General features: G+C 38.2%; 1 protein-coding gene across 1 annotated transcript in view; it reads left to right on the forward strand.

Moving 5' to 3' along the window:
- Positions 1-19,760, forward strand: part of rl (Mitogen-activated protein kinase rl) — a 67,463-nt gene that overhangs the window by 37,109 nt on the left and 10,594 nt on the right. The window contains exons 2-5 of the mRNA XM_074087578.1: positions 8,626-8,752; positions 9,154-9,264; positions 9,576-9,710; positions 19,447-19,563. Coding sequence (XP_073943679.1) covers positions 8,626-8,752; positions 9,154-9,264; positions 9,576-9,710; positions 19,447-19,563 — 490 coding nt within the window. The remainder of the gene's footprint in view (positions 1-8,625; positions 8,753-9,153; positions 9,265-9,575; positions 9,711-19,446; positions 19,564-19,760) is intronic.

Below are 19,760 nucleotides of genomic sequence, written 5' to 3' on the forward strand. Positions count from 1 at the left end.
ATATTTAGAGACTGACTGACTACGAAGCTTCAAGTCCCGGGTTCGATCCTCGGTCGGGGTAGATTTTTGGTGTTTAATAAGTATTCAAGTATGTACCTATCTATTCAAGTATGTTTATCGGTTGTCTAATACCCATAACATACAAGCTTTGCTTGCATTGGGTGGGACTAGGTCAATTGTGTCAAGTGTCCCATGAATTTTTTTTTATTTCTTGGCCCTTAACGAATATGGTTACAACGGAACCCTTCTAGCTTTTTACTGTTTGTCACCAGGCATACATGATTTATGTTCATCGCTGGCTAATCCTACTTTAGAGCATAGTATTTTTGTGTTTTTATTCAAAGATAACTATGTTTTCGTCGGCTATAAAACCGAATATCCACATTCATAAACACAGTTCAGCTTTTTTCTAACATGTAGGTTAGGTAGTAGTAACGTAAAATCTGAATCTTCTATATTAATAATTTCGTCCAGGGGTACGGTAGACTCGAACGAAATGCACATCAAATTGAAGAGCGTAAAAATAGTCGATCCGAGTCGACACATATATCGCAAATTCGGATTATGGAGAATTTCTTAAATCTAATGGCACTTGACAACAAACGCAGTCGCCATCTTGGGTAGTTAATAAACGTTCCGTTTCATACTAGCTAGCTCTTAGATACGGCTCGCCCTTAACACATCGCGTGCGTCACGCCAAAAAAGATCCATTCAAAGAACTGTGACTCAGGACGTGTAAACGAACGTCTTGCCGGAAAAACTTGAATGGATCTATCAAAACTCCAAACTATCACCAACTACCTTCAAACTAATAACTATCTTCAGTTGTTGACGTTTGTTCCGAGTCGACAACTTGTAGGTAGAAAATCGGATTTAGCGAGTATTTTCATAAAAATGGAATAAATTACTGAGTATATATAATGGCGTTGCGAAGTAAACATGTCAAAGTCATCACATCAAAGTGGCGTGCGTGTCACGTCATCACGTGTCACAGGTTTGCATTTCGTCCTCCATTGTGACCTTTTAAGGGCCCCACACACGGTACGATTCGTCGATTTTCATCAGATCGTCGTACAGCCGGATCGTACCTTATATGGGGCCCTTTAGGTTAATTTCTTTGATTATGAGACAGACATACGTAGTCGGTCCAAAGTTCTGTCACTGGCACATTATTTTAAATTTAAAACATGATTTTAAGAAAATTTGATAAAATTCCATTTTTGAATGTTGTCAATTATTTTAAAACAATAAACAGTCATTCGCTGCAATTTCTCACGATGGAGTGGACGTTGAAAGAAACCGAATAGCTGTTTTAGCATTGCACCGCTGTGGCACTCGCCAAGTACCATTTTCAAGTTGCTCAAAAATGTAAATATAACGCTTAGGTTTGTGTACCGTACGATTGAAACAATGAAGTCTCCAGTGTTGAGGACAAGAAAAGAATTGGCCGGCCTCGCTCCGTACAAACACCAGCAGTGATCAAAGCGATCAGGCACGCATGCAAGAATCCTGCCGAAAACAGAAGTTGATGGTTTGCAGATGGGTGTCAGTAGAAAACCGTCAAAAGGTTTTAAAACGAAGATCTTAGTCTGCGAGCATACAAAAAATAAAGTGGGCACTTACTTAATGCCGTCTAAAAACAATAAGTTTAAAAGACCCGGAAGTTGATAGCGGTACGCGAAAATCGACACCGTGATATCTCTTTACAGACGAAAGATTTTCGATATTGAAGAGAAGTACAATAAACATAATGATAGAGTGTACGCTAGGAGGCTCTGAAGAGTTTCTCTGATCTTATTACGGGCCAACTGAGGTTCATTTTTGCGAAAAAGGGGTCAAAATCAGTGCGAAAGTGTACCAAGAGACGGTTTTGGATAAGCATGTCAAAGATCTGCCCAACACGCTATTTTCAGGTCATAATTTTTGTGTTCCAGCAGGATTCTGCGCCAGCACACAAAGCCAAGACCACTCAAGCCTGGTTTGGCCGTTTCAAAATCGACTTTATAAGACACGAAGATTGGCCTTCCTCCAGTCCGAACCTTAATCCTCTGGACTTAAAATTTGGCAGGTCTTAGAGAGGAAGGTCTGTGCTAAACCCATAAAAATTTGGAGAGCCTGAAGTCATCTTTAAGAAAAAGCAGTCGCTGAAATAGACATGAAAATGGTGCGTGCTGCGATAGACGACTGGCTGCGCCGATTAAGGGCCTGTATAAAAACAAAGGAAGTCATTTTGAATAATTTTAAGTACTTAAATTTTATTTTTTTATTAAATGTACTTTTAAATTGTTATATAATTTATTAAACTGATTGGTACTTTGTTTTTATCATTATTTTCATTTGACAGAACTTTGGACTGACTACGTAGTTATTTGGGCAAATAAGATTTAGGAAAATATCTACTGGTGAAATACCGATACGTAGGTTAGCCGTTAAAGTGTTTTGTGATAATAATTAAGGCTGGGAATATACGTCAGATTTTTCGATAAGTACGACAGTCTTTACTGGCAAAAAATTTTTTCAAACATATTATTATGAGTCTACATTTTACCCGAGCGAAGCCGGGTTTTCATCTAGTAATAAGAAATTTTTACGAGCCTTTTTGTCCCCACAAGTAATGTATATGTATGTATGTAAATACTTTATTGTACATAAAACACAAAATAATACAAAAAGAAAATAACAAAACAAAAAGAGTACAAAGGCGAACTTATCCCTTAAAGAGAGCTTTTCAAGCTAACCTAATTAATCTTCTTGAAGTAATCTTCTCTTTACTTTTGCCGTTGTTTATTGGCCTATTACATTTAAAGGAGTGTTTGGACAAACTAAGTGAATGCAGATTCATGAAATAATTGTGTTAGTCTTTAAGGTACATATAATTTAAGTATTATCTGTCAAATTGCTTGCAAGACTGTCAAGAAATAAAATTAAATCACACGACGAAAAGAAAGTAAAACAAAGCCTTGTCTTTAATTATAAAGAATACACCGCCGCAAATTTTCGTACTTATTAAAATCGGTTCTATAGTTTCGAGAAAATTGGAAATGATTACACTCAAACTCAGCTTCTTACCCCAAACATTCAAGAGTACAGTCAAGAGTAAAAATATGAACTTATTCAAAGTTTCAAAAATAAGTACCACAGACTTATTCCGACGCAATAAGGCCGTAGTAACATATTTTAAAGTAGTTCGAATAGATACTTATATTTGCACTTGACTGTACATTCTCCGTTCGAGTTAATAAAACAACATACATAGGTACCTACAAAATTCCTTCAGAAATAAGAAACCATTTTCCTGGTTAACAGAACTAAGTGAGTATAAATAAATAATGGTATCGATGTTCCCGATTTTCTTCCTGTTAACTTTTTTAAACTATCAAACTCATAGGTACAACATTGGTAAAAGGGTAGGTACCTACATTTTTATTTGCCGCTGTGTTGTATTTTAGTTTGTCATGTTGTTTTATCTTCCCTCGCTCTACAACATAACATGTTATGCGGAGTCATTTAGCAAGAAATTATCGTAAACGAGAGGGTCGTTCGAGTATCGTCCCGTAATCTAATCGCGTTCACTGTCATTTGCGTGATATACTTACGCAGTTTTCTATTGTCTTATCACCACCCTCGAGGCCTGGATCGCCGTAATCACTTTAGCCTCGGGGGTCGTAAGTTTTTGCGGACCGACTTAGCCGTTAAGTTAGATACTAAAAGAAAAGTTTAGTGTTTAAACACGCGGGGCAGAGAAATGGCCTGTTATCTTGTAAGTTAAGGTCGCTGTCGCATGTAATTTGTTTCTTAACAAGTTTGAAAAGTAAATAAATGGTTGTAGGTATACATACCTTGATTAAAACAATGATTATGTCAGTAAGAGTCGCTGCAATTATTTCATAGGGGTACCTAGCAGTGCTATAGGGTGAATTTACAACAAAAATACAATGAAGTATACAATTTGTACAATTTGTACAGTTTGTACAATAAATACTTAGAAAGGCAAACCAGAGAGTGTGAGGTTAGTATATGTATACAAACGTTGCATCCCCCTGATGTCACCTAAAAAAATGCTAAGGTTGCCGCTAAGGTTAAAACTTTAAAAAATACAACATATGTACTTTAGTTTCCTGTTAACCTTAGCGGTCCCCCGACACCGACGACGCTTAGATAGAAAAAATATTACTAGGTACTTATACTAAATTAACTTAGGCTAATTTTGCGGGAAATCAGCATAGTCCCCGCGGGATAGGGATAAACGAATTATTCGCAGATGGAGTCGCGGGCAACAGCTAGGTAACGCATAACTATTTTTTACTTTTTAGTTGTCTTTTTTGGCGGCGTTTTTTTCGGGCGTTTTTTTATTTTTGCTGGCGTTTTTTGGTGTCGGGGTTTTGTAAATTTTTTGTATTTTTTTAAATATGGAGAAATAAATTATACTTCATAAATATTTTCCCATGTTCAGGAGGCAAAACTCTTTAGATTCCTGTAGTAATTTACAGTTGTTAAAAAATGAACTTACAGTTGTTGATTTTAGAGGTGGGCACTTCAATTTAGATTTACAAAAAATAATGCGCAATAAAAGCTTAATTAACTGGTTGTATGTACTCGTAAAGCCGTCCAATGTTTGTCTTAATAATTATCCGTGGCCTACGGTACAACATTGTTTGCTAATAATTACAGCACACTGGAACGTTTTGATTGAGGTTCGCTTAATTGAAACTTAAATGGTATCTGTAAAAACAAAGGGCTCATTTCTCCGAAGTAAAAATCCCCTTGTCGCCTTGGGAATTAATAGCACGCATAAATTGAACAGGGAAATTTCGTTTCCTTCTTGCTTATCTATCTTACTTAACCGCCACACCTTAGGATGCCAAATTCGTCTAATAATGAAAATGATTCAGAATTTGATACAGAAGCGTTGTTTTATAATACCAAGGTCAAAATAGACGCTATACGTAATTGAATAAATATGTCAACTGTAGTGCTACGGAATGGTTTGTATGAGTTTTAAACCACTTTAATTCGTAAGGTTCGAGTTGATTGATCATTTTTATGTATTATAGAGCCAGGGCTATCGTTTTTAGGGTTCCGGAGCCAAAATGGCAAAAACGGAACCCTTATAGTTTCGTCAAGTCCGTCTGTATGTCTGTCTGTCTGTCCGTCCGTCCGTATGTCACATGCATTTTACTCGAAAAATAAAGATGTATATCAATGAAATTTAGAGTACAGATTTCTTGTCAAAGCCGCTATTTAGTTTTGTAGTTAAATTACAAAAATAAATATTTATAGTGGGGGCACTCCATACACGTAACAAATTTAAAAATATTTTTTTTTGACTCGCATCACCGTGTGGCACATAGTTCGACAGCTCTTTTGAAAATATCCCGATCCCTTTTAAAGAGTCCCTTTTTATTCGGAAAAAAGGGAGGATAAAAGTTTCTGAAAGACAAAACCTTCACCTTCACCTTCTTTACGGCATTCTCTTTAACCCTGCAACTCCTCGCTACCTCAAAGAGCGATTTAGCTACGTAACTTCTATTCGATGCTCTCAGAACTTTCTCCTTTCCGTGCCTCTATCTAACTCCAAATTCTATGTATATTCTTATACTGTCCAGGCTATTCGGTTGTGGAACTCCTTACCGATTGACTTACGACGCGCAAAGTCTTTGTCACTATTTAAATCTATGCTTAAGGAGCACTATCTGTCATCTTGTAATTATTAGCCTTATTATAATTTATTTATTTATTTATTTGTTGCTGTTTATCTCACTACCTATATTTATTTTGGACGTATATTATATGTACGATATAATTATGTATGTATTCGTAGATGTATTGCTGTTACGTTTAAATTTTCTGATCTACTTTTGATGCACCACCTGTTGTAAACTAGTCCTTCCTTCTTTCTGTAAAAAAGGTTGCCTGGAAGAGATCGCTCTTAAGCGATAAGGCCGCCTATTGCTCACCTTGTAATTTTAATAATTTGTTTTCTGTATCGTTTACTATGTCTGGTGTACAATAAAGAGTCTTTGTATTGTATTGTATTGTAAAACTGTCTCAAAACACAGACATTCATTACCCCGTAACGCATAATGCCATAATTAATTTCAGGTAATGCAAAATATTCACAAAATTATTCTAATTATAAATAAACCCGCGTAGCTCACCCAAAAACTATGAGATTTGACATTTCGGAGGGAGACCTCACGCTACACTAGCGCCTTTAGTGGCGAATTCATATGCGATAGCCCTCATTGTAAACGGGTCCACTTTTCACCGAAGTAAAGATTTGTATTATTCTAAAATAATTATTAATGCACCATTTATACTTGAACCAAACTTACCTACGTCTATCTAATTATGTCTTTCTTTAATTTCAGGTAAGTACTCAAAGAGTCTCAAGGGACCCCGTTAAATTGGTACCGTAGAGGTTGTATTTGCGTTGTTTGAAAATGGATTGTATGCTAAACTTTGTTTGAACTCGAAATAATTGTGTGTATATGTCCCTTCAATTATAAATCTTGTTCGTTGTTTGCAAAAGGGAATATTATTCTCAATTATATCGAGTAAATGGTTTTTTGTTGTACATTTGTTTCTTAATTTTTCATTATTTAAATATGTCGAATCACGCCGACATTTTCATTGTTATAGGACTTACAGGAGTTATAGTGAGTCTGTATAAGTTTTAAATTCACGTGATGTTTATTGTGTTTATTGAGGACGCTGTAGGCTGTATATTTATTCCATCTTTCCGGTGTATCGTATCCCAGTTGCTTCACCAACACTTATCAGATCATTTATACGGGCAATTAAACGCGTACCTATAGCGTACGATACATTATGAAATTATAGAGTATACGTGGATTGTAACTGATTTTTTTTATGCGACTGGATGAAAAACGAGCAAGTGGGTCTCCTGATGGTAAGAGATCACCACCGCCCATAAACATCTGCAATACCATGTATTGCAGATGCGTTGCTAACCTAGAGGCCTAAGATGGGATACCTTAAGTGCCAGTAATTTCACCGGCTGTCTTACTCTCAACGCCGAAACACAACAGTGCAAGCACTGCTGCTTCACGGCAGGATTAGCGAGCAAGATAGTGGTAGCAATCTGGGCGGACCTTTGCACAAGGTCCCACCACCTGCAAAACCTAACCTGCACCTGCTGTGCTGATATATAATTACTATGTACTCGTATATTATTTATCTATCGAACTTAAACATTGACACTGTAACCACACATTCATATGAAACAGCGCATATAACATAATACTATTTCCGTGTGTAATAAAAGGCCTAACGTCATCTCGTAAGGCTTTCAAGTTGTTGATCGTAAATTACTCTTCGCCATGGGAGGCGGGGCCGCTGTCTCGGCCGAGGGCAGAGCTCCAGAATGGTCCCAGATAACATGTGACGTTTACAAAAGAACCTTCACGACCCTAAAGTTTCAGAAAAAAAAGAAGTAATGTTCTACAGATAGAAACGCTCCCGTGTGAGTCCGAAATCCTATTTAGCATAAACATTCAAGGTGTTTTTCTCTTTTTTAATTGCGTGAAACTATTGGATGGTCGCCTCTTAAATTCATTTTCATCACTATATTCAGCCTATGCAAGTGTCGCTGCTGGGCGCAAACCCATGGTGAAAGATTAGCAGGCCTTTGACTTATTCTTGTTTTCACACTGTACAGTCAGCGTCATATAGTACGTAGCAGTCAAGGCCACCAAATACTTTGAAGCACCCAAAATGTTCATTAACAATGATACAGCCAAAGCGGTCAAATTGTTTGGGCCATCCATCGTGTTCAAATATAGCGGAGCACGCACAACGTCTAATACTTGGTGACATCCAAGCCAGCATTAGTCCCGTGACAGCCACATCGCCACTGGTAGCGTAGCACCTAGAGTATTCAAAAGTGTGGAGCACGCACAACGTCTAATACTTGGTGACATCCAAGCCAGCAAATGTTTGACCCTAGAAAGTAAAATTATATTCGAAAGTGCTGATTTAATTTTGGCGAAATGTAAGTACTTACGTAATTAGTTTCGAGATACTGTCCCAAAATAAGACATAAAATTTAAGATACCTACTCGTCATTGTAGAAAATTTACATTTCACGAGTTAGTAATGCAAATCGTATTGTATTCGAATCGAATTGTAATCTAATCGAATTGTGGTCTGCCTGTGGTGGCGCGTAAAAGCTGTATTATAAAGCCGATTTATCATTGTTTTGTTGGTGGCCACTTCCAACTGGAAATTGCTTTTAGTGATTATTTTCTGCTAGCAACCAAACCCTCGTTTTCCTCATAAATAAACATTGAAGTAGGCTTTAAAATCAAGTCTGGAAGAGATCCCTTTGAGGGCTAAATTCGCCTATGTACATCTTATTATCCTGTGTTCTGTGTATTTATGTACAATAAAGAGTTTTACAATACAATACAATACAAGTGGTCCTCGATGCTATAACTCAATAGGTGAGCTTTAGGACTGTGGCGAGACAACGTGTGAAATAAGTGGTATTGCCATCTGGTAATGCCTCCGCGGATATTATGGGATATTTTCTTGTTCATATGATAATTCCATTATAGGGCTCCGAGGCCATTCGGATGATTTATCGGTTTTATTGCTCCGCAGGTCGGCCTTCGACAATGTAAAGAAGACGAAAGTCGCTATCAAGAAAATATCGCCGTTCGAGCACCAGACCTATTGTCAGAGAACCCTCAGAGAGATTAAAATCCTAACTCGGTTTAAGCATGAAAACGTAAGTTGATTTGGTTTTATTGCAATTTTGCTTTGGTATTTCTAAGATAGTTTCAGTGGATTGGCTTGGTCTAAATAACGTTTAATACGAGTATTTAGTAATTTGTAGCCATTTGTAACGTATGTATGTATTATGGTTTTAAAAGCTTGTTAGTAAAATAAATATCCAATAACGACCGCTTTAAACGATTTATAGCGATGAAACCTCAATATCGTTACAGGAATTTATACTTTTGTAATCGTTAGAGTGTTTCGCACACCACTGGAATCGTTTAACTCGGTTCACTCGCTGTGCAAACACCGCCATCGTTTTCCTGGAATAAAATGTATAGCTACTGTACTTAAATTGAAAAATATTTAGCTTTGACTGATATCGCCGTTCATGACATGTTTCTTTTGCAGATAATCGACATTCGAGATATTTTAAGAGCTGACTCTATCGACCAAATGCGGGATGTGTACATCGTGCAATGTTTAATGGAAACAGACCTGTACAAATTGTTAAAAACACAGGTAATTTAAGTCTACAATACCTTTCTATTTAGCTTACAATGTTTGAATATACACAAGATAAATCAGGTAAAGGAGACGATATTTTTGAAAAAAAAAACTTTAACTCTATCTAAGTATCGAAGTTATATTTTGAAGGCGGGTTTTTCTATTTAAAATGATTAAAACCAGACTTACTATTAGGGCGCAGTGACTCGAAGTGGGTCTTGGCCTTCAACACCCAATTTCTCTATGCTTTCCAGCTCTTGCCAGCCTTCGACACCGGGATCCAAAAGGTCTTTCAGGACCAGACTAATTTCTCAATTTTGTTCCAGAAATTAAGTAACGACCACATCTGTTATTTCCTATACCAAATCTTGCGAGGGTTGAAGTACATCCACTCGGCAAACGTGCTACACAGGGACCTTAAGCCCTCAAACTTGCTACTCAACACAACCTGCGACCTGAAGGTAATGTAACTTAGCACTGTTGAACCCACTGACGCTAGCAAAATCATGACAGTCGCATTGTGTTAGCGAGTTTTAAATAACCGTTTACATGCTATAATGTATATAATTCTCTGTTCATAGCTCGGCTGAGAAGCTTACTGCAGTGTTTACATGGCAGCACATAATTTTATTCTTTCCATCTTATGTATTTTTATGTGTATCGAATATGTGTAAATAAATCTCTCTCTCTCTCTCTCACACACACACACAAACACATGCATTGAACAGAGAAAATGCTCTCCGTGCCCCTGCCCTTCTCGCTGCCCGCAGGCGTCCATGCCACGGCCTTGCCCGTTACCGTTCATATAGATATAATAATTATGATGACACCCAAACGCGCACTTAAGGTTGAGAAGAACTGCACCAAACAAATTATAAATAAAAAAAAACTGAATTTGGAACTTCCGCGAGACTCGCTCATATTAAATATATTGGCCCGGATAACTTAGCCGAACGTTGCTCCGAAGAGGAAGGGCTACGGATTAGCCCGAAACATGTCGGGCTAAACTTGATTTAAGACAAATACAAATATTCTTTATTGCACACCAAAAATCAGTACAACAAAACTTATAATATAAACGCTTAGATTCAGGGTAGACAGTAGGCGGTCTTATAGCTTAGCGATCTCTAAGACGTGAGTTATCCGGGTCAATATTTAAAAAATAACTGCCTTAAAAACATAAAATAAAAACTAATAAGAAAAAAACTGTGTGTAGACGCCTTCAATTAATTATTCCGCGAAACCTCAAACTGACACACCACATTATAGGAGTTAGCAGGAGGTGACATATATAGATAGGAGGTTACGTTTTCAAATTGGAGTCGTATAGAAAACAAGGAGCTATATTGTGGAACTAAGTTCTATATCACCCGCGGCTTGAAAAGGGCTCAAAGCTTAATACACAGCATGCATAAAGTTATTTTCATTTCCCAGCTGTCATATCATCGGACTGAACGTACACGTGTATCGTCAACAAGGTATCTACACAAGAGAGGTGGGATAAGCTGCTTTCACTCAACTTGTCATATGCCGTGAGGAAAGCTAATCCAACACGATATTAGCATAGGATGCAATCCTTTGCATATGCTTGGATTGGCAAAGTTGACAATGTAGTTGCATACTAATACGATAAACAACGGTATTATTTTTCATATCAAATTTGGGAATGTTCAATAGGTTAAATGAAGTTAATTTCTCTGAGACACTTGTGGTCTAACTCAGTGGTTAAAGGATATAGCTTTAAAATTTAAAATTGACTGAAGTTATATGCACGAAAAATAACTTTTTTAGCTTTTCTTGCATTATCACCTGAAGAAATTCGTATTTTTCATGTCTCCGAATTATAAGCAAAAAGATTTGTACTTAAAATAATAATATTTACAAATTATAAAAAGAACTGAAATAGAAACATATTTTTAGGGTTCCGGAGCCAAAATGGCAAAACGGAACCCTTATAGTTTCGCCATGTCTGTCTGTCTGTCTGTCCGTCCGTCCGCGGCTTTGCTCAGGGACTATCAATGCTAGAAAGCTGTAATTTTGCATGGATATTTTATGTGAACTATGCCGACAAAATGGTACAACAATTTTTTTTATAAGTAAACATTTTTTTTAGGGTACCTCCCATAGACGTAAAGTGGGGGTGATTTTTTTTTCTCATCCAACCGTATAGCTTGGATAGGTCTTTTAAAACCATTAGGGGGTTGCTAAAACGATTTTTCGATTCAGTGATGTGTTTGCAAAATATTCAACTTCCAAGTGCAAATTTTCATTATTATCAAGCGTCCCCCCCCCCCCTTCTAAAATCTAAACCGGTGGGTGGAACTTTAAAAAAAACAGGATGGTAGTAAGTATATCAAACTTTCAAGGAAAACTATAACGGCTAAGTTTGCTTGAGAATTATTAGTAGTTTATGAGTAAATAGCAGCCTAAGGTATAAAATATACCTAAACTTGGAATATTCCGTATAAAATACGAAATCCTTAGAAAAATATTACTTATTTTTTTCGTAATAGCTTAGTTATCATTTATTTAAACAAACGCATTATTGTAAAGGTACAATTGAAGTACCTAACCCACCTACTTATACTAAACTATTCTAAAAAAATATTTAATCCTTAAAATTAAAATTAGTAAACGTTTTAATAATTAGTTTGCAAAGAAACTGTTATTACTTGCTCCAACTAATGAGTTCGTAACTCTAACTCATACTGCTGCAGTATATTATTTTGCTAGTTTCGCTCAAAATTGTACGTTTGTTTTGAACTAGTTGAATACCCGTTCGTCATTGTTCAACTTTCACGTTGCTTTTTTGTAATGGCAACACTTTATAAATTTTATTTCTAACTTCCGTTTTTTATATGGCAACCCGTGTTCCGGCGCGTGCCATATTGAATTTTTCACTTTTCGTATCGACCCCGTAACAGGAGGATCTAATATTTGTACAAACTAAGAGTAAAGAAACTCTTTCTATTTTTTAATACATTAAAATAAGTGCATATGCATTATTCCGTGTTGTGAGAAGGTGTGGGCAGATTAAGTAAGGCTGCGGAGGCGAAAACAGTGGTAAACCGAGCTCGTACACTCGTAAGTAGCTGATGTGCCGGTCTTGATTGAGGCCTCACAGAGCAGTACACACCCTGAGGAAACCAGGTATGCGTATAAGCACTTTTCGCGCCCTCTTTCTATTTGTATAAACGGAATAACTAATTGTTTTCGAGAAACTTAGATTTCCTTTGCTTTCGTTTTTGATTTAAATTTTAGCTACAGTCCACTTTATTTTCATATTTTTATCGCCCCAAAACATTGATCCTTCGGCCGGATCGTGAAAAGTTACCTATTTAAAGCTAAAAAACATAATTTTATCGTTTTTTAATTTTCGTTCGAAATTTGAAGGTATACTTTTATTCGGTCGCCATTACAAAAAGGAAGAGTGACTTGCTTTAGTTTGTATTTTTTTGTAAATTTGTGTTGGCAATATTGGGACACTTGTTGTCATAGATAACGTTCCTTTCCGATTCATTAATTTTGTTTCGTTAGTGTGGTAGCATTTGGCTACTGTCATTTATTATCAAATTGACAGTTGACGTTTGATGTAAACAGTTTGAGGTTAAACAAAGTTTATTATTGTCGTTATCGTTTCGTTGTTTTCGTATAAACTTTGTTTAATTGTTTGTTTCGTATTTCAATAAAAATGACGGAAAGTGAACATTCTGTGACAAGTGAAGTGAAAGCCGATCAGAACATAGTCGAACGTGACTATGCCATGATGCGTTTGGAGTTTATGATGGGTACTGATTTGGTTGGCTATACAGAAAATGATCTAAAGCCTATTTCGGAGAGTTTTCATGAAGCTCAGCGAGCAGTAATTTCGAATTGTAGTGATAGTAAGGTGGAATTTCAAGTGACAGTGGATTTCGAGACTAAAATGAAATCGGTTCTTACGCGGTTACGATCACAACAATGTGCTCCTGTTAAGCAATATAATGAAAACATATCAGCCAAATTACCTAAAATTAACATAAAACCTTTTGATGGTAAACTGGAAAATTGGATTTCTTTTATTCAGTTGTTTAATTCGTTGATCCATAAAAGAGATATTCCAAATATTGAAAAGTTGCATTACTTGTTGACAAGTGTTCAAGGTACAGCATTGGATTTAATAAAAAACTATCCTATTTCAAATGATAGCTATATTGATGCATATAATGCTTTAAATTTGCATTTTAATAAAAAACGGCAGATTGCTTTTACCTACTATGAAAAAATGTTGTACTGTGAACAGGTTAAGTCAAAGTCAGGAGTGGAGTTGGAGCGAGTGCATCGCACATTCAAAGAAACTTTACAAGTGTTAGAGAAACTTCGTTTACCAGACAGTAATTTTATGTTGGTTCATTTACTTTGGTCCAAATTAGACAAGCATACACGCGAGGCATTCCAACTTGAATTCAACTCTAATGATATTCCAGACTTTAAAAAACTACAGGAATTCATTGAAAAGCAGATTCGTGCCTTAGAAGTAATGGATGTTAGGCCCATACCAAATCATAATTTGTCTAATAAATCCAACCATAGTGCAACTTTCAATCATCGGAAAACAAAGACAACTCTTTTCATTACATCATCGGCTTGTGAGTATTGTAATGATCAGCACAGTTTAGCCAGTTGTGATAAGTTTTTAAAGTTGGATGCAACTGCAAGATTTAAATTCGTAAAAAATAAGGGTTTGTGTGTTCGTTGTTTATCAATTAATCACAAGGTAAAACAGTGCCATGAGTCATCTGGTTGTAGTGTGTGTGGGTACTCGCACCACACTCTCTTGCATTTCTATAAATCAACATCAAAAACTCCAGTGGATGAGCCGGCACCACAAGTCTTGGTGAGTGGCCCATCAGGCACTAATATTGCTTTGACTACGGTATCAAATAGTAACACAGTGTTATTTGCAACTGCTAGGGTAGCAGTCAAGGACAGTGTTGGACAGTATCATCCAGCTCGTGCTTTATTGGATTGTGCGAGTGCATGTAATTTTATTTCGGAACAATGTGCTGAGCGCCTTGGATTAAAAATTAACCGAACTGGTGAGTCTGTCTCTGGGATTGGGAATGCTGTGGCTCAGCCCAGAGGGTCGTTGTTGTGTTCCGTGAAATCCATGGGGACAAATCAGACTGAATTTAATTTTGAAGCCCTTGTGTTACCAACTATTTGTGCTGATCAACCATGTCATATCGTAGATTTTTCTAAGTGGAATCACATAAAGGATGTGCGCCTTGCTGACCCAGACTTTGCAAATCCTGGACCAATTGATTTATTGCTTAACGCAGACATATTTGCATCCTCTCTTGCTAATGGTCGCAGACAGGGAAGTATGGGTCAACCTAAGGCTATTGAAACCATATTTGGATGGATAATTATAGGGGAGTGTGATGAAAGTCATTTGCAATCTTTCAATAATCGTCGTCGGAAAGATTGTTTTTTCGTTTCGAGTTCTTCACAATCTAATTTATCGTTGGACAGTTCTCTAAAAAGATTCTGGGAGCTAGAGAATGTTAGTAGTTCCAGTAAATCTATATTGTCGAAAGAGGACCAACTTTGTGAAGACATTTTCGTTGAGAATTTTCGTTCTACGAGTGAAGGCCGTTTCGTGGTACCTTTGCCTTTCGTCGATCCTCTGAATAGGCCTATATTTTCGAACACTCGGGAAACTGCAATGCGCAGACTCTTTTCGTTGGAACGCAAGCTTTCAAAGCATGCTGATTTTCGTGAAGCTTATGTTTCGTTTATGGATGAGTATGAGACGAGCGGTCACATGGAGGAGGTAGAGCAACCGTCTGTGGGTGTTGGGAATTTTTATTACATTCCTCATCATGCCGTTCTTCGTCCCGACTCTGTTAGCACACCGCTTCGAGCCGTTTTTGACGCGAGTTGTAGAGACAGTAATGGATTGTCGCTCAATGATACACTCTTGGCAGGTCCCAAGTTACAAGCAAACATCTTTGATATTCTTACTCGGTTTCGATGGCACAAAGTAGTTTTTACAGGTGACATAAAAGCCATGTATCGACAAATCCTCGTAGCTGATAAAGATGCAGAGTACCAGCGGATTCTATGGCGACGCTCTACTAACAGTCCGGTTAAAGATTACAGATTAGTGACTGTAACTTATGGAGTCAAATCTGCCCCTTATCAAGCTCTTCGAACTATCGCGCAGTTAGCCCAGGAGTCTACAGTCACTCATCCTACTGGTTCGATGGTGCTTGGTAGAGATATATATGTCGATGACGTCGTCACGGGTGCTGACTCTATCGAGCAGGCTCTACTTTTAAGATCAGAACTTTCTACGATTTTGTCGTCGGGTGGGTTCCATTTGAGAAAATGGACCTCCAATAATAAGAAACTTATCGCTGATCTCCCGCCCTCTGAGTTGTACTCGAGTGAATTTAAACATTTTGACGAAATTTCGGACTTATCGCTTAAAATATTGGGATTATCGTGGCGTCCACAGATTGATTCATTTCAATTTGAAGTGTCAAGTCCTAGTGACCAAAGATGTACTAAGCGTACCATCCTTTCGAACATCGCACGCATTTATGACCCATTAGGTTTTTTATGCCCTATCGCGTTTCATGCGAAATATTTAATGCAAGTCTTATGGTCATCGGGGATCCATTGGGACGACGACGTTTCGGAAGTGATCGCCGCAGAATGGACTCGTTTTAAATCTCAGTTGTCGTTGTTAGAGTCTATTATCATTCCTCGTCGCATCGTTCATTCTTTCGTTTCGTTGCAGCTTCATGGGTTTTGCGACGCCTCGGAGCGCGGTTATGCTGCAGTTATTTACTGTCGTGTTGTTGCTGCAGACGACTCTACATTTGTAGAGTTTTGTTGTGCTAAATCTAAAGTGGCACCTCTTCGTAAATTATCAATTCCGAGGTTGGAACTGCAAGCCGCCGTTCTTTTGTCGGATTTAATGCTGTCTGTTCAGGAAGCTTTGCGGCCTTTATATCTTATTCAGGATGTCGTCGCCTGGTCAGATTCAAGCGTAGCCCTGGCGTGGATCAAGTCGTGTCCATCTCGCTGGAAGACTTTCGTGGCCAACCGTGTTAGTCATATTCAAGAAATTATCGCTCCTGATCGTTGGCGCCACGTAAGTACTCTATCCAATCCAGCCGATGTGGGATCTCGGGGTATGCTGCCCGCGGATCTGATTGGGTGTGAACTCTGGTGGAGAGGTCCTTCCTGGTTGCTGAAAGACGAACGCAATTGGCCTTCATCGTCACTGGACGAGCCGGCAAATGGCTCTACCTTGGAAGAACAGCGGATTTGTACCTTAGTAGCGTCAAACACTTCTAGTTTAATTGACATGCTTCTCGACAGGTTTTCTTCGCTTTTCACGTTAAAGCGAGTGTTAGCCTATTGTTTTCGGTTTTGTCGGTTGTTTAACAACAAAATTGTCGGATCTTTACAGAATTCGGAAACTACGGCAGCTCTCATGTTTTTGTTAAAACATGTGCAGCTCACTTCGTTTTCTGTAGAGATCACCCATCTTAAGGATGGTCGTGTAAATTTACTGCCAAAAAGCTTGCGCAAGCTCTCGTTGTTTATTGACGCGGCGGGTATTGTCAGGGTGGGCGGTCGCTTGGCGAATGCACCAATTAAATTTTCTATAAAACATCCCATATTATTGCCTCGCTCCCATCGATTGACAGTATTAATTATTGAAGAATATCATAAGAGATTTTTACACCCAGGTGCTCAAACTCTACAAAACCTTCTTGCGCAATCTTTTTGGATCTTATCGCCCAAGCGAGCTATTCGGGCGGTTGTCGGTGGTTGTGTCAAATGTTTTCGGGCTCACCCCGCGCCCGCTTCAGCTCCGCTTATGGGAAACCTTCCATTATGTCGTATTTCCAAAATAAAGCCATTTTCTAGTGTCGCCATCGATTATGGAGGACCTTTCGATATCGCTCTCGGACGTGGACGTGGTGTGAGAACGTACAAAGGCTACATATGTGTGTTCGTTTGTACAAGTACGAAGGCTATACACATAGAACTCGCTTCGGAGTTATCGACGGAAGCCTTCCTTTGTGTATTGAAGCGGTTTATTGCACGTCGAGGTCGGTGTAACCAAATTGTATCAGACCAGGGTCGTAACTTTATCGGCGCTAGTAACTATCTCGGTCCGCTTATGAAGAGTGCTGCCAACGCACAGGAACTAAAGTTTTCGTTTAACCCCCCTGGTAGCCCGCATTTTAATGGTTTGGCCGAATCTGGCATACGTTCCATTAAGACTCATTTAGCTAGAGTCGTTGGAAACCAACGCTTAACGTTCGAGGAATTTTACACCGTCCTCACGCAGATTGAGGCCATGCTCAACTCGCGTCCTCTCACCCCTATTAGTACAGACCCGAATGACTTATCGGCAATTACCCCGGGTCATTTCTTAACGCTTGAACCTCTGTCCATCCTTCCGGAAGAAGACTTTACTGACCAGAACGTCAGTATCAGTAATCGCTGGAAATTAATACAGAAAATGCACCAAGACTTTTGGCATCGGTGGCATAGCGAGTATGTACACACATTGCAGCAGAGGGCTAAATGGAATAAGGTTAACACAAATATTCTCGTTGGTACATTAGTGCTGTTAATCAACGAACAAACTAGTCCTTTGAAATGGACTCTCGGTCGTATTTCGGCTTTACATCCGGGATCCGACGGAGTATGTAGAGTCGTCACGGTTCGAACTGCGACTGGTCATTACAAGCGGCCTGTCGTGAAACTATGTCCCTTGCCACTGTCAAATTAATTTTCGCCAGACTCATCATGGTAGAGTCATAGTTTTAGGCTAATTGTTTTGTTTAAATGTAATTTTTGTATCGTAAATACTGCATATTTAGGTGAGCGGTATGTTCAACTTTCACGTTGCTTTTTTGTAATGGCAACACTTTATAAATTTTATTTCTAACTTCCGTTTTTTATATGGCAACCCGTGTTCCGGCGCGTGCCATATTGAATTTTTCACTTTTCGTATCGACCCCGTAACAGGAGGATCTAATATTTGTACAAACTAAGAGTAAAGAAACTCTTTCTATTTTTTAATACATTAAAATAAGTGCATATGCATTATTCCGTGTTGTGAGAAGGTGTGGGCAGATTAAGTAAGGCTGCGGAGGCGAAAACAGTGGTAAACCGAGCTCGTACACTCGTAAGTAGCTGATGTGCCGGTCTTGATTGAGGCCTCACAGAGCAGTACACACCCTGAGGAAACCAGGTATGCGTATAAGCACTTTTCGCGCCCTCTTTCTATTTGTATAAACGGAATAACTAATTGTTTTCGAGAAACTTAGATTTCCTTTGCTTTCGTTTTTGATTTAAATTTTAGCTACAGTCCACTTTATTTTCATATTTTTATCGCCCCAAAACAGTCATATTAATAGTGGGGCAGCTTAATAAAGTAAAACACTTTGTCAAGGGGCCTCTAATCTCTGGGGATAAATTAGGAGTTCTCTCAGCGAATTGTGAGCTTCTTTTATACTTAATGTAATTATTTCATGGCGTGACTAATTAGTTCTGTCTCTCTGTGATTTGATGAATCTTAAGCGATTCAACGTGGGTTTAATTTGCGAATCGTTAACACGAGATATATATGAGATATCAATTAGGTTGACAGCGTTTTAAGGATGAGATGATGATGATGAGGATAATGTGCGCAATTGGACTGAATCCATTTAATAGTTTTTTTTTTTTGGTGAACAAAGCTGATGTGAAGTGATTCGCCTCACAGACCAAACATGAAAAACAAACTGGACCCCTAAAATTTTTTTTAAGATCTTTATCGCACCTTATGTCCAGAGTTCTCGGAGTGATCCTTATGACTATAACATTTAATGATAGCTGTTATAATAGTGTAAAAAAATCGATAATGCTTTTTAGTGAAGGTATCCGCAATTCCGCACTGGGATCATCGTAAAATTTCGTAAAACAGATATAAATCAACATATTTTGTAATAATTGTGTTTAAATGTTCACGGCTATTCTCTGCGCTGTTTTACTAATCCCCTCAATCCCTACAAAGCTTACAATGGGTTGTTATAAACAGACTAGATTGGCAGATTCATATTTCAAACTTTGTTCTCGTCATTGTGACGATGTATGGAACTATATGCCTCTCTATCTGTCATTTTTCTCATAATTGTTTAGATTTGCGACTTCGGGCTGGCGCGAGTGGCGGACCCCGACCACGACCACACCGGCTTCCTCACAGAGTACGTCGCCACGCGCTGGTACCGGGCGCCGGAGATTATGCTCAACTCCAAGGTAAGTCAGATATTGATAATTTTTTATGTTTTGTCACTACGCCACAGAACTAAAATTGCGGTTATGCTGTGATTAAGCTGATTAATTATATTGTGATAGAATTTAGAAGCTGAAAGTACGTAGGTAATCGAAGGCCTTTTATAATAGCAAATAAAAATGTCGAACTAACTATTTTTTTGGTTTCATGGTAAGCATTA

The sequence above is a fragment of the Choristoneura fumiferana genome, chromosome 5 (genome assembly GCF_025370935.1).
Source record: "Choristoneura fumiferana chromosome 5, NRCan_CFum_1, whole genome shotgun sequence".
NCBI lineage: Eukaryota > Metazoa > Arthropoda > Insecta > Lepidoptera > Tortricidae > Choristoneura > Choristoneura fumiferana.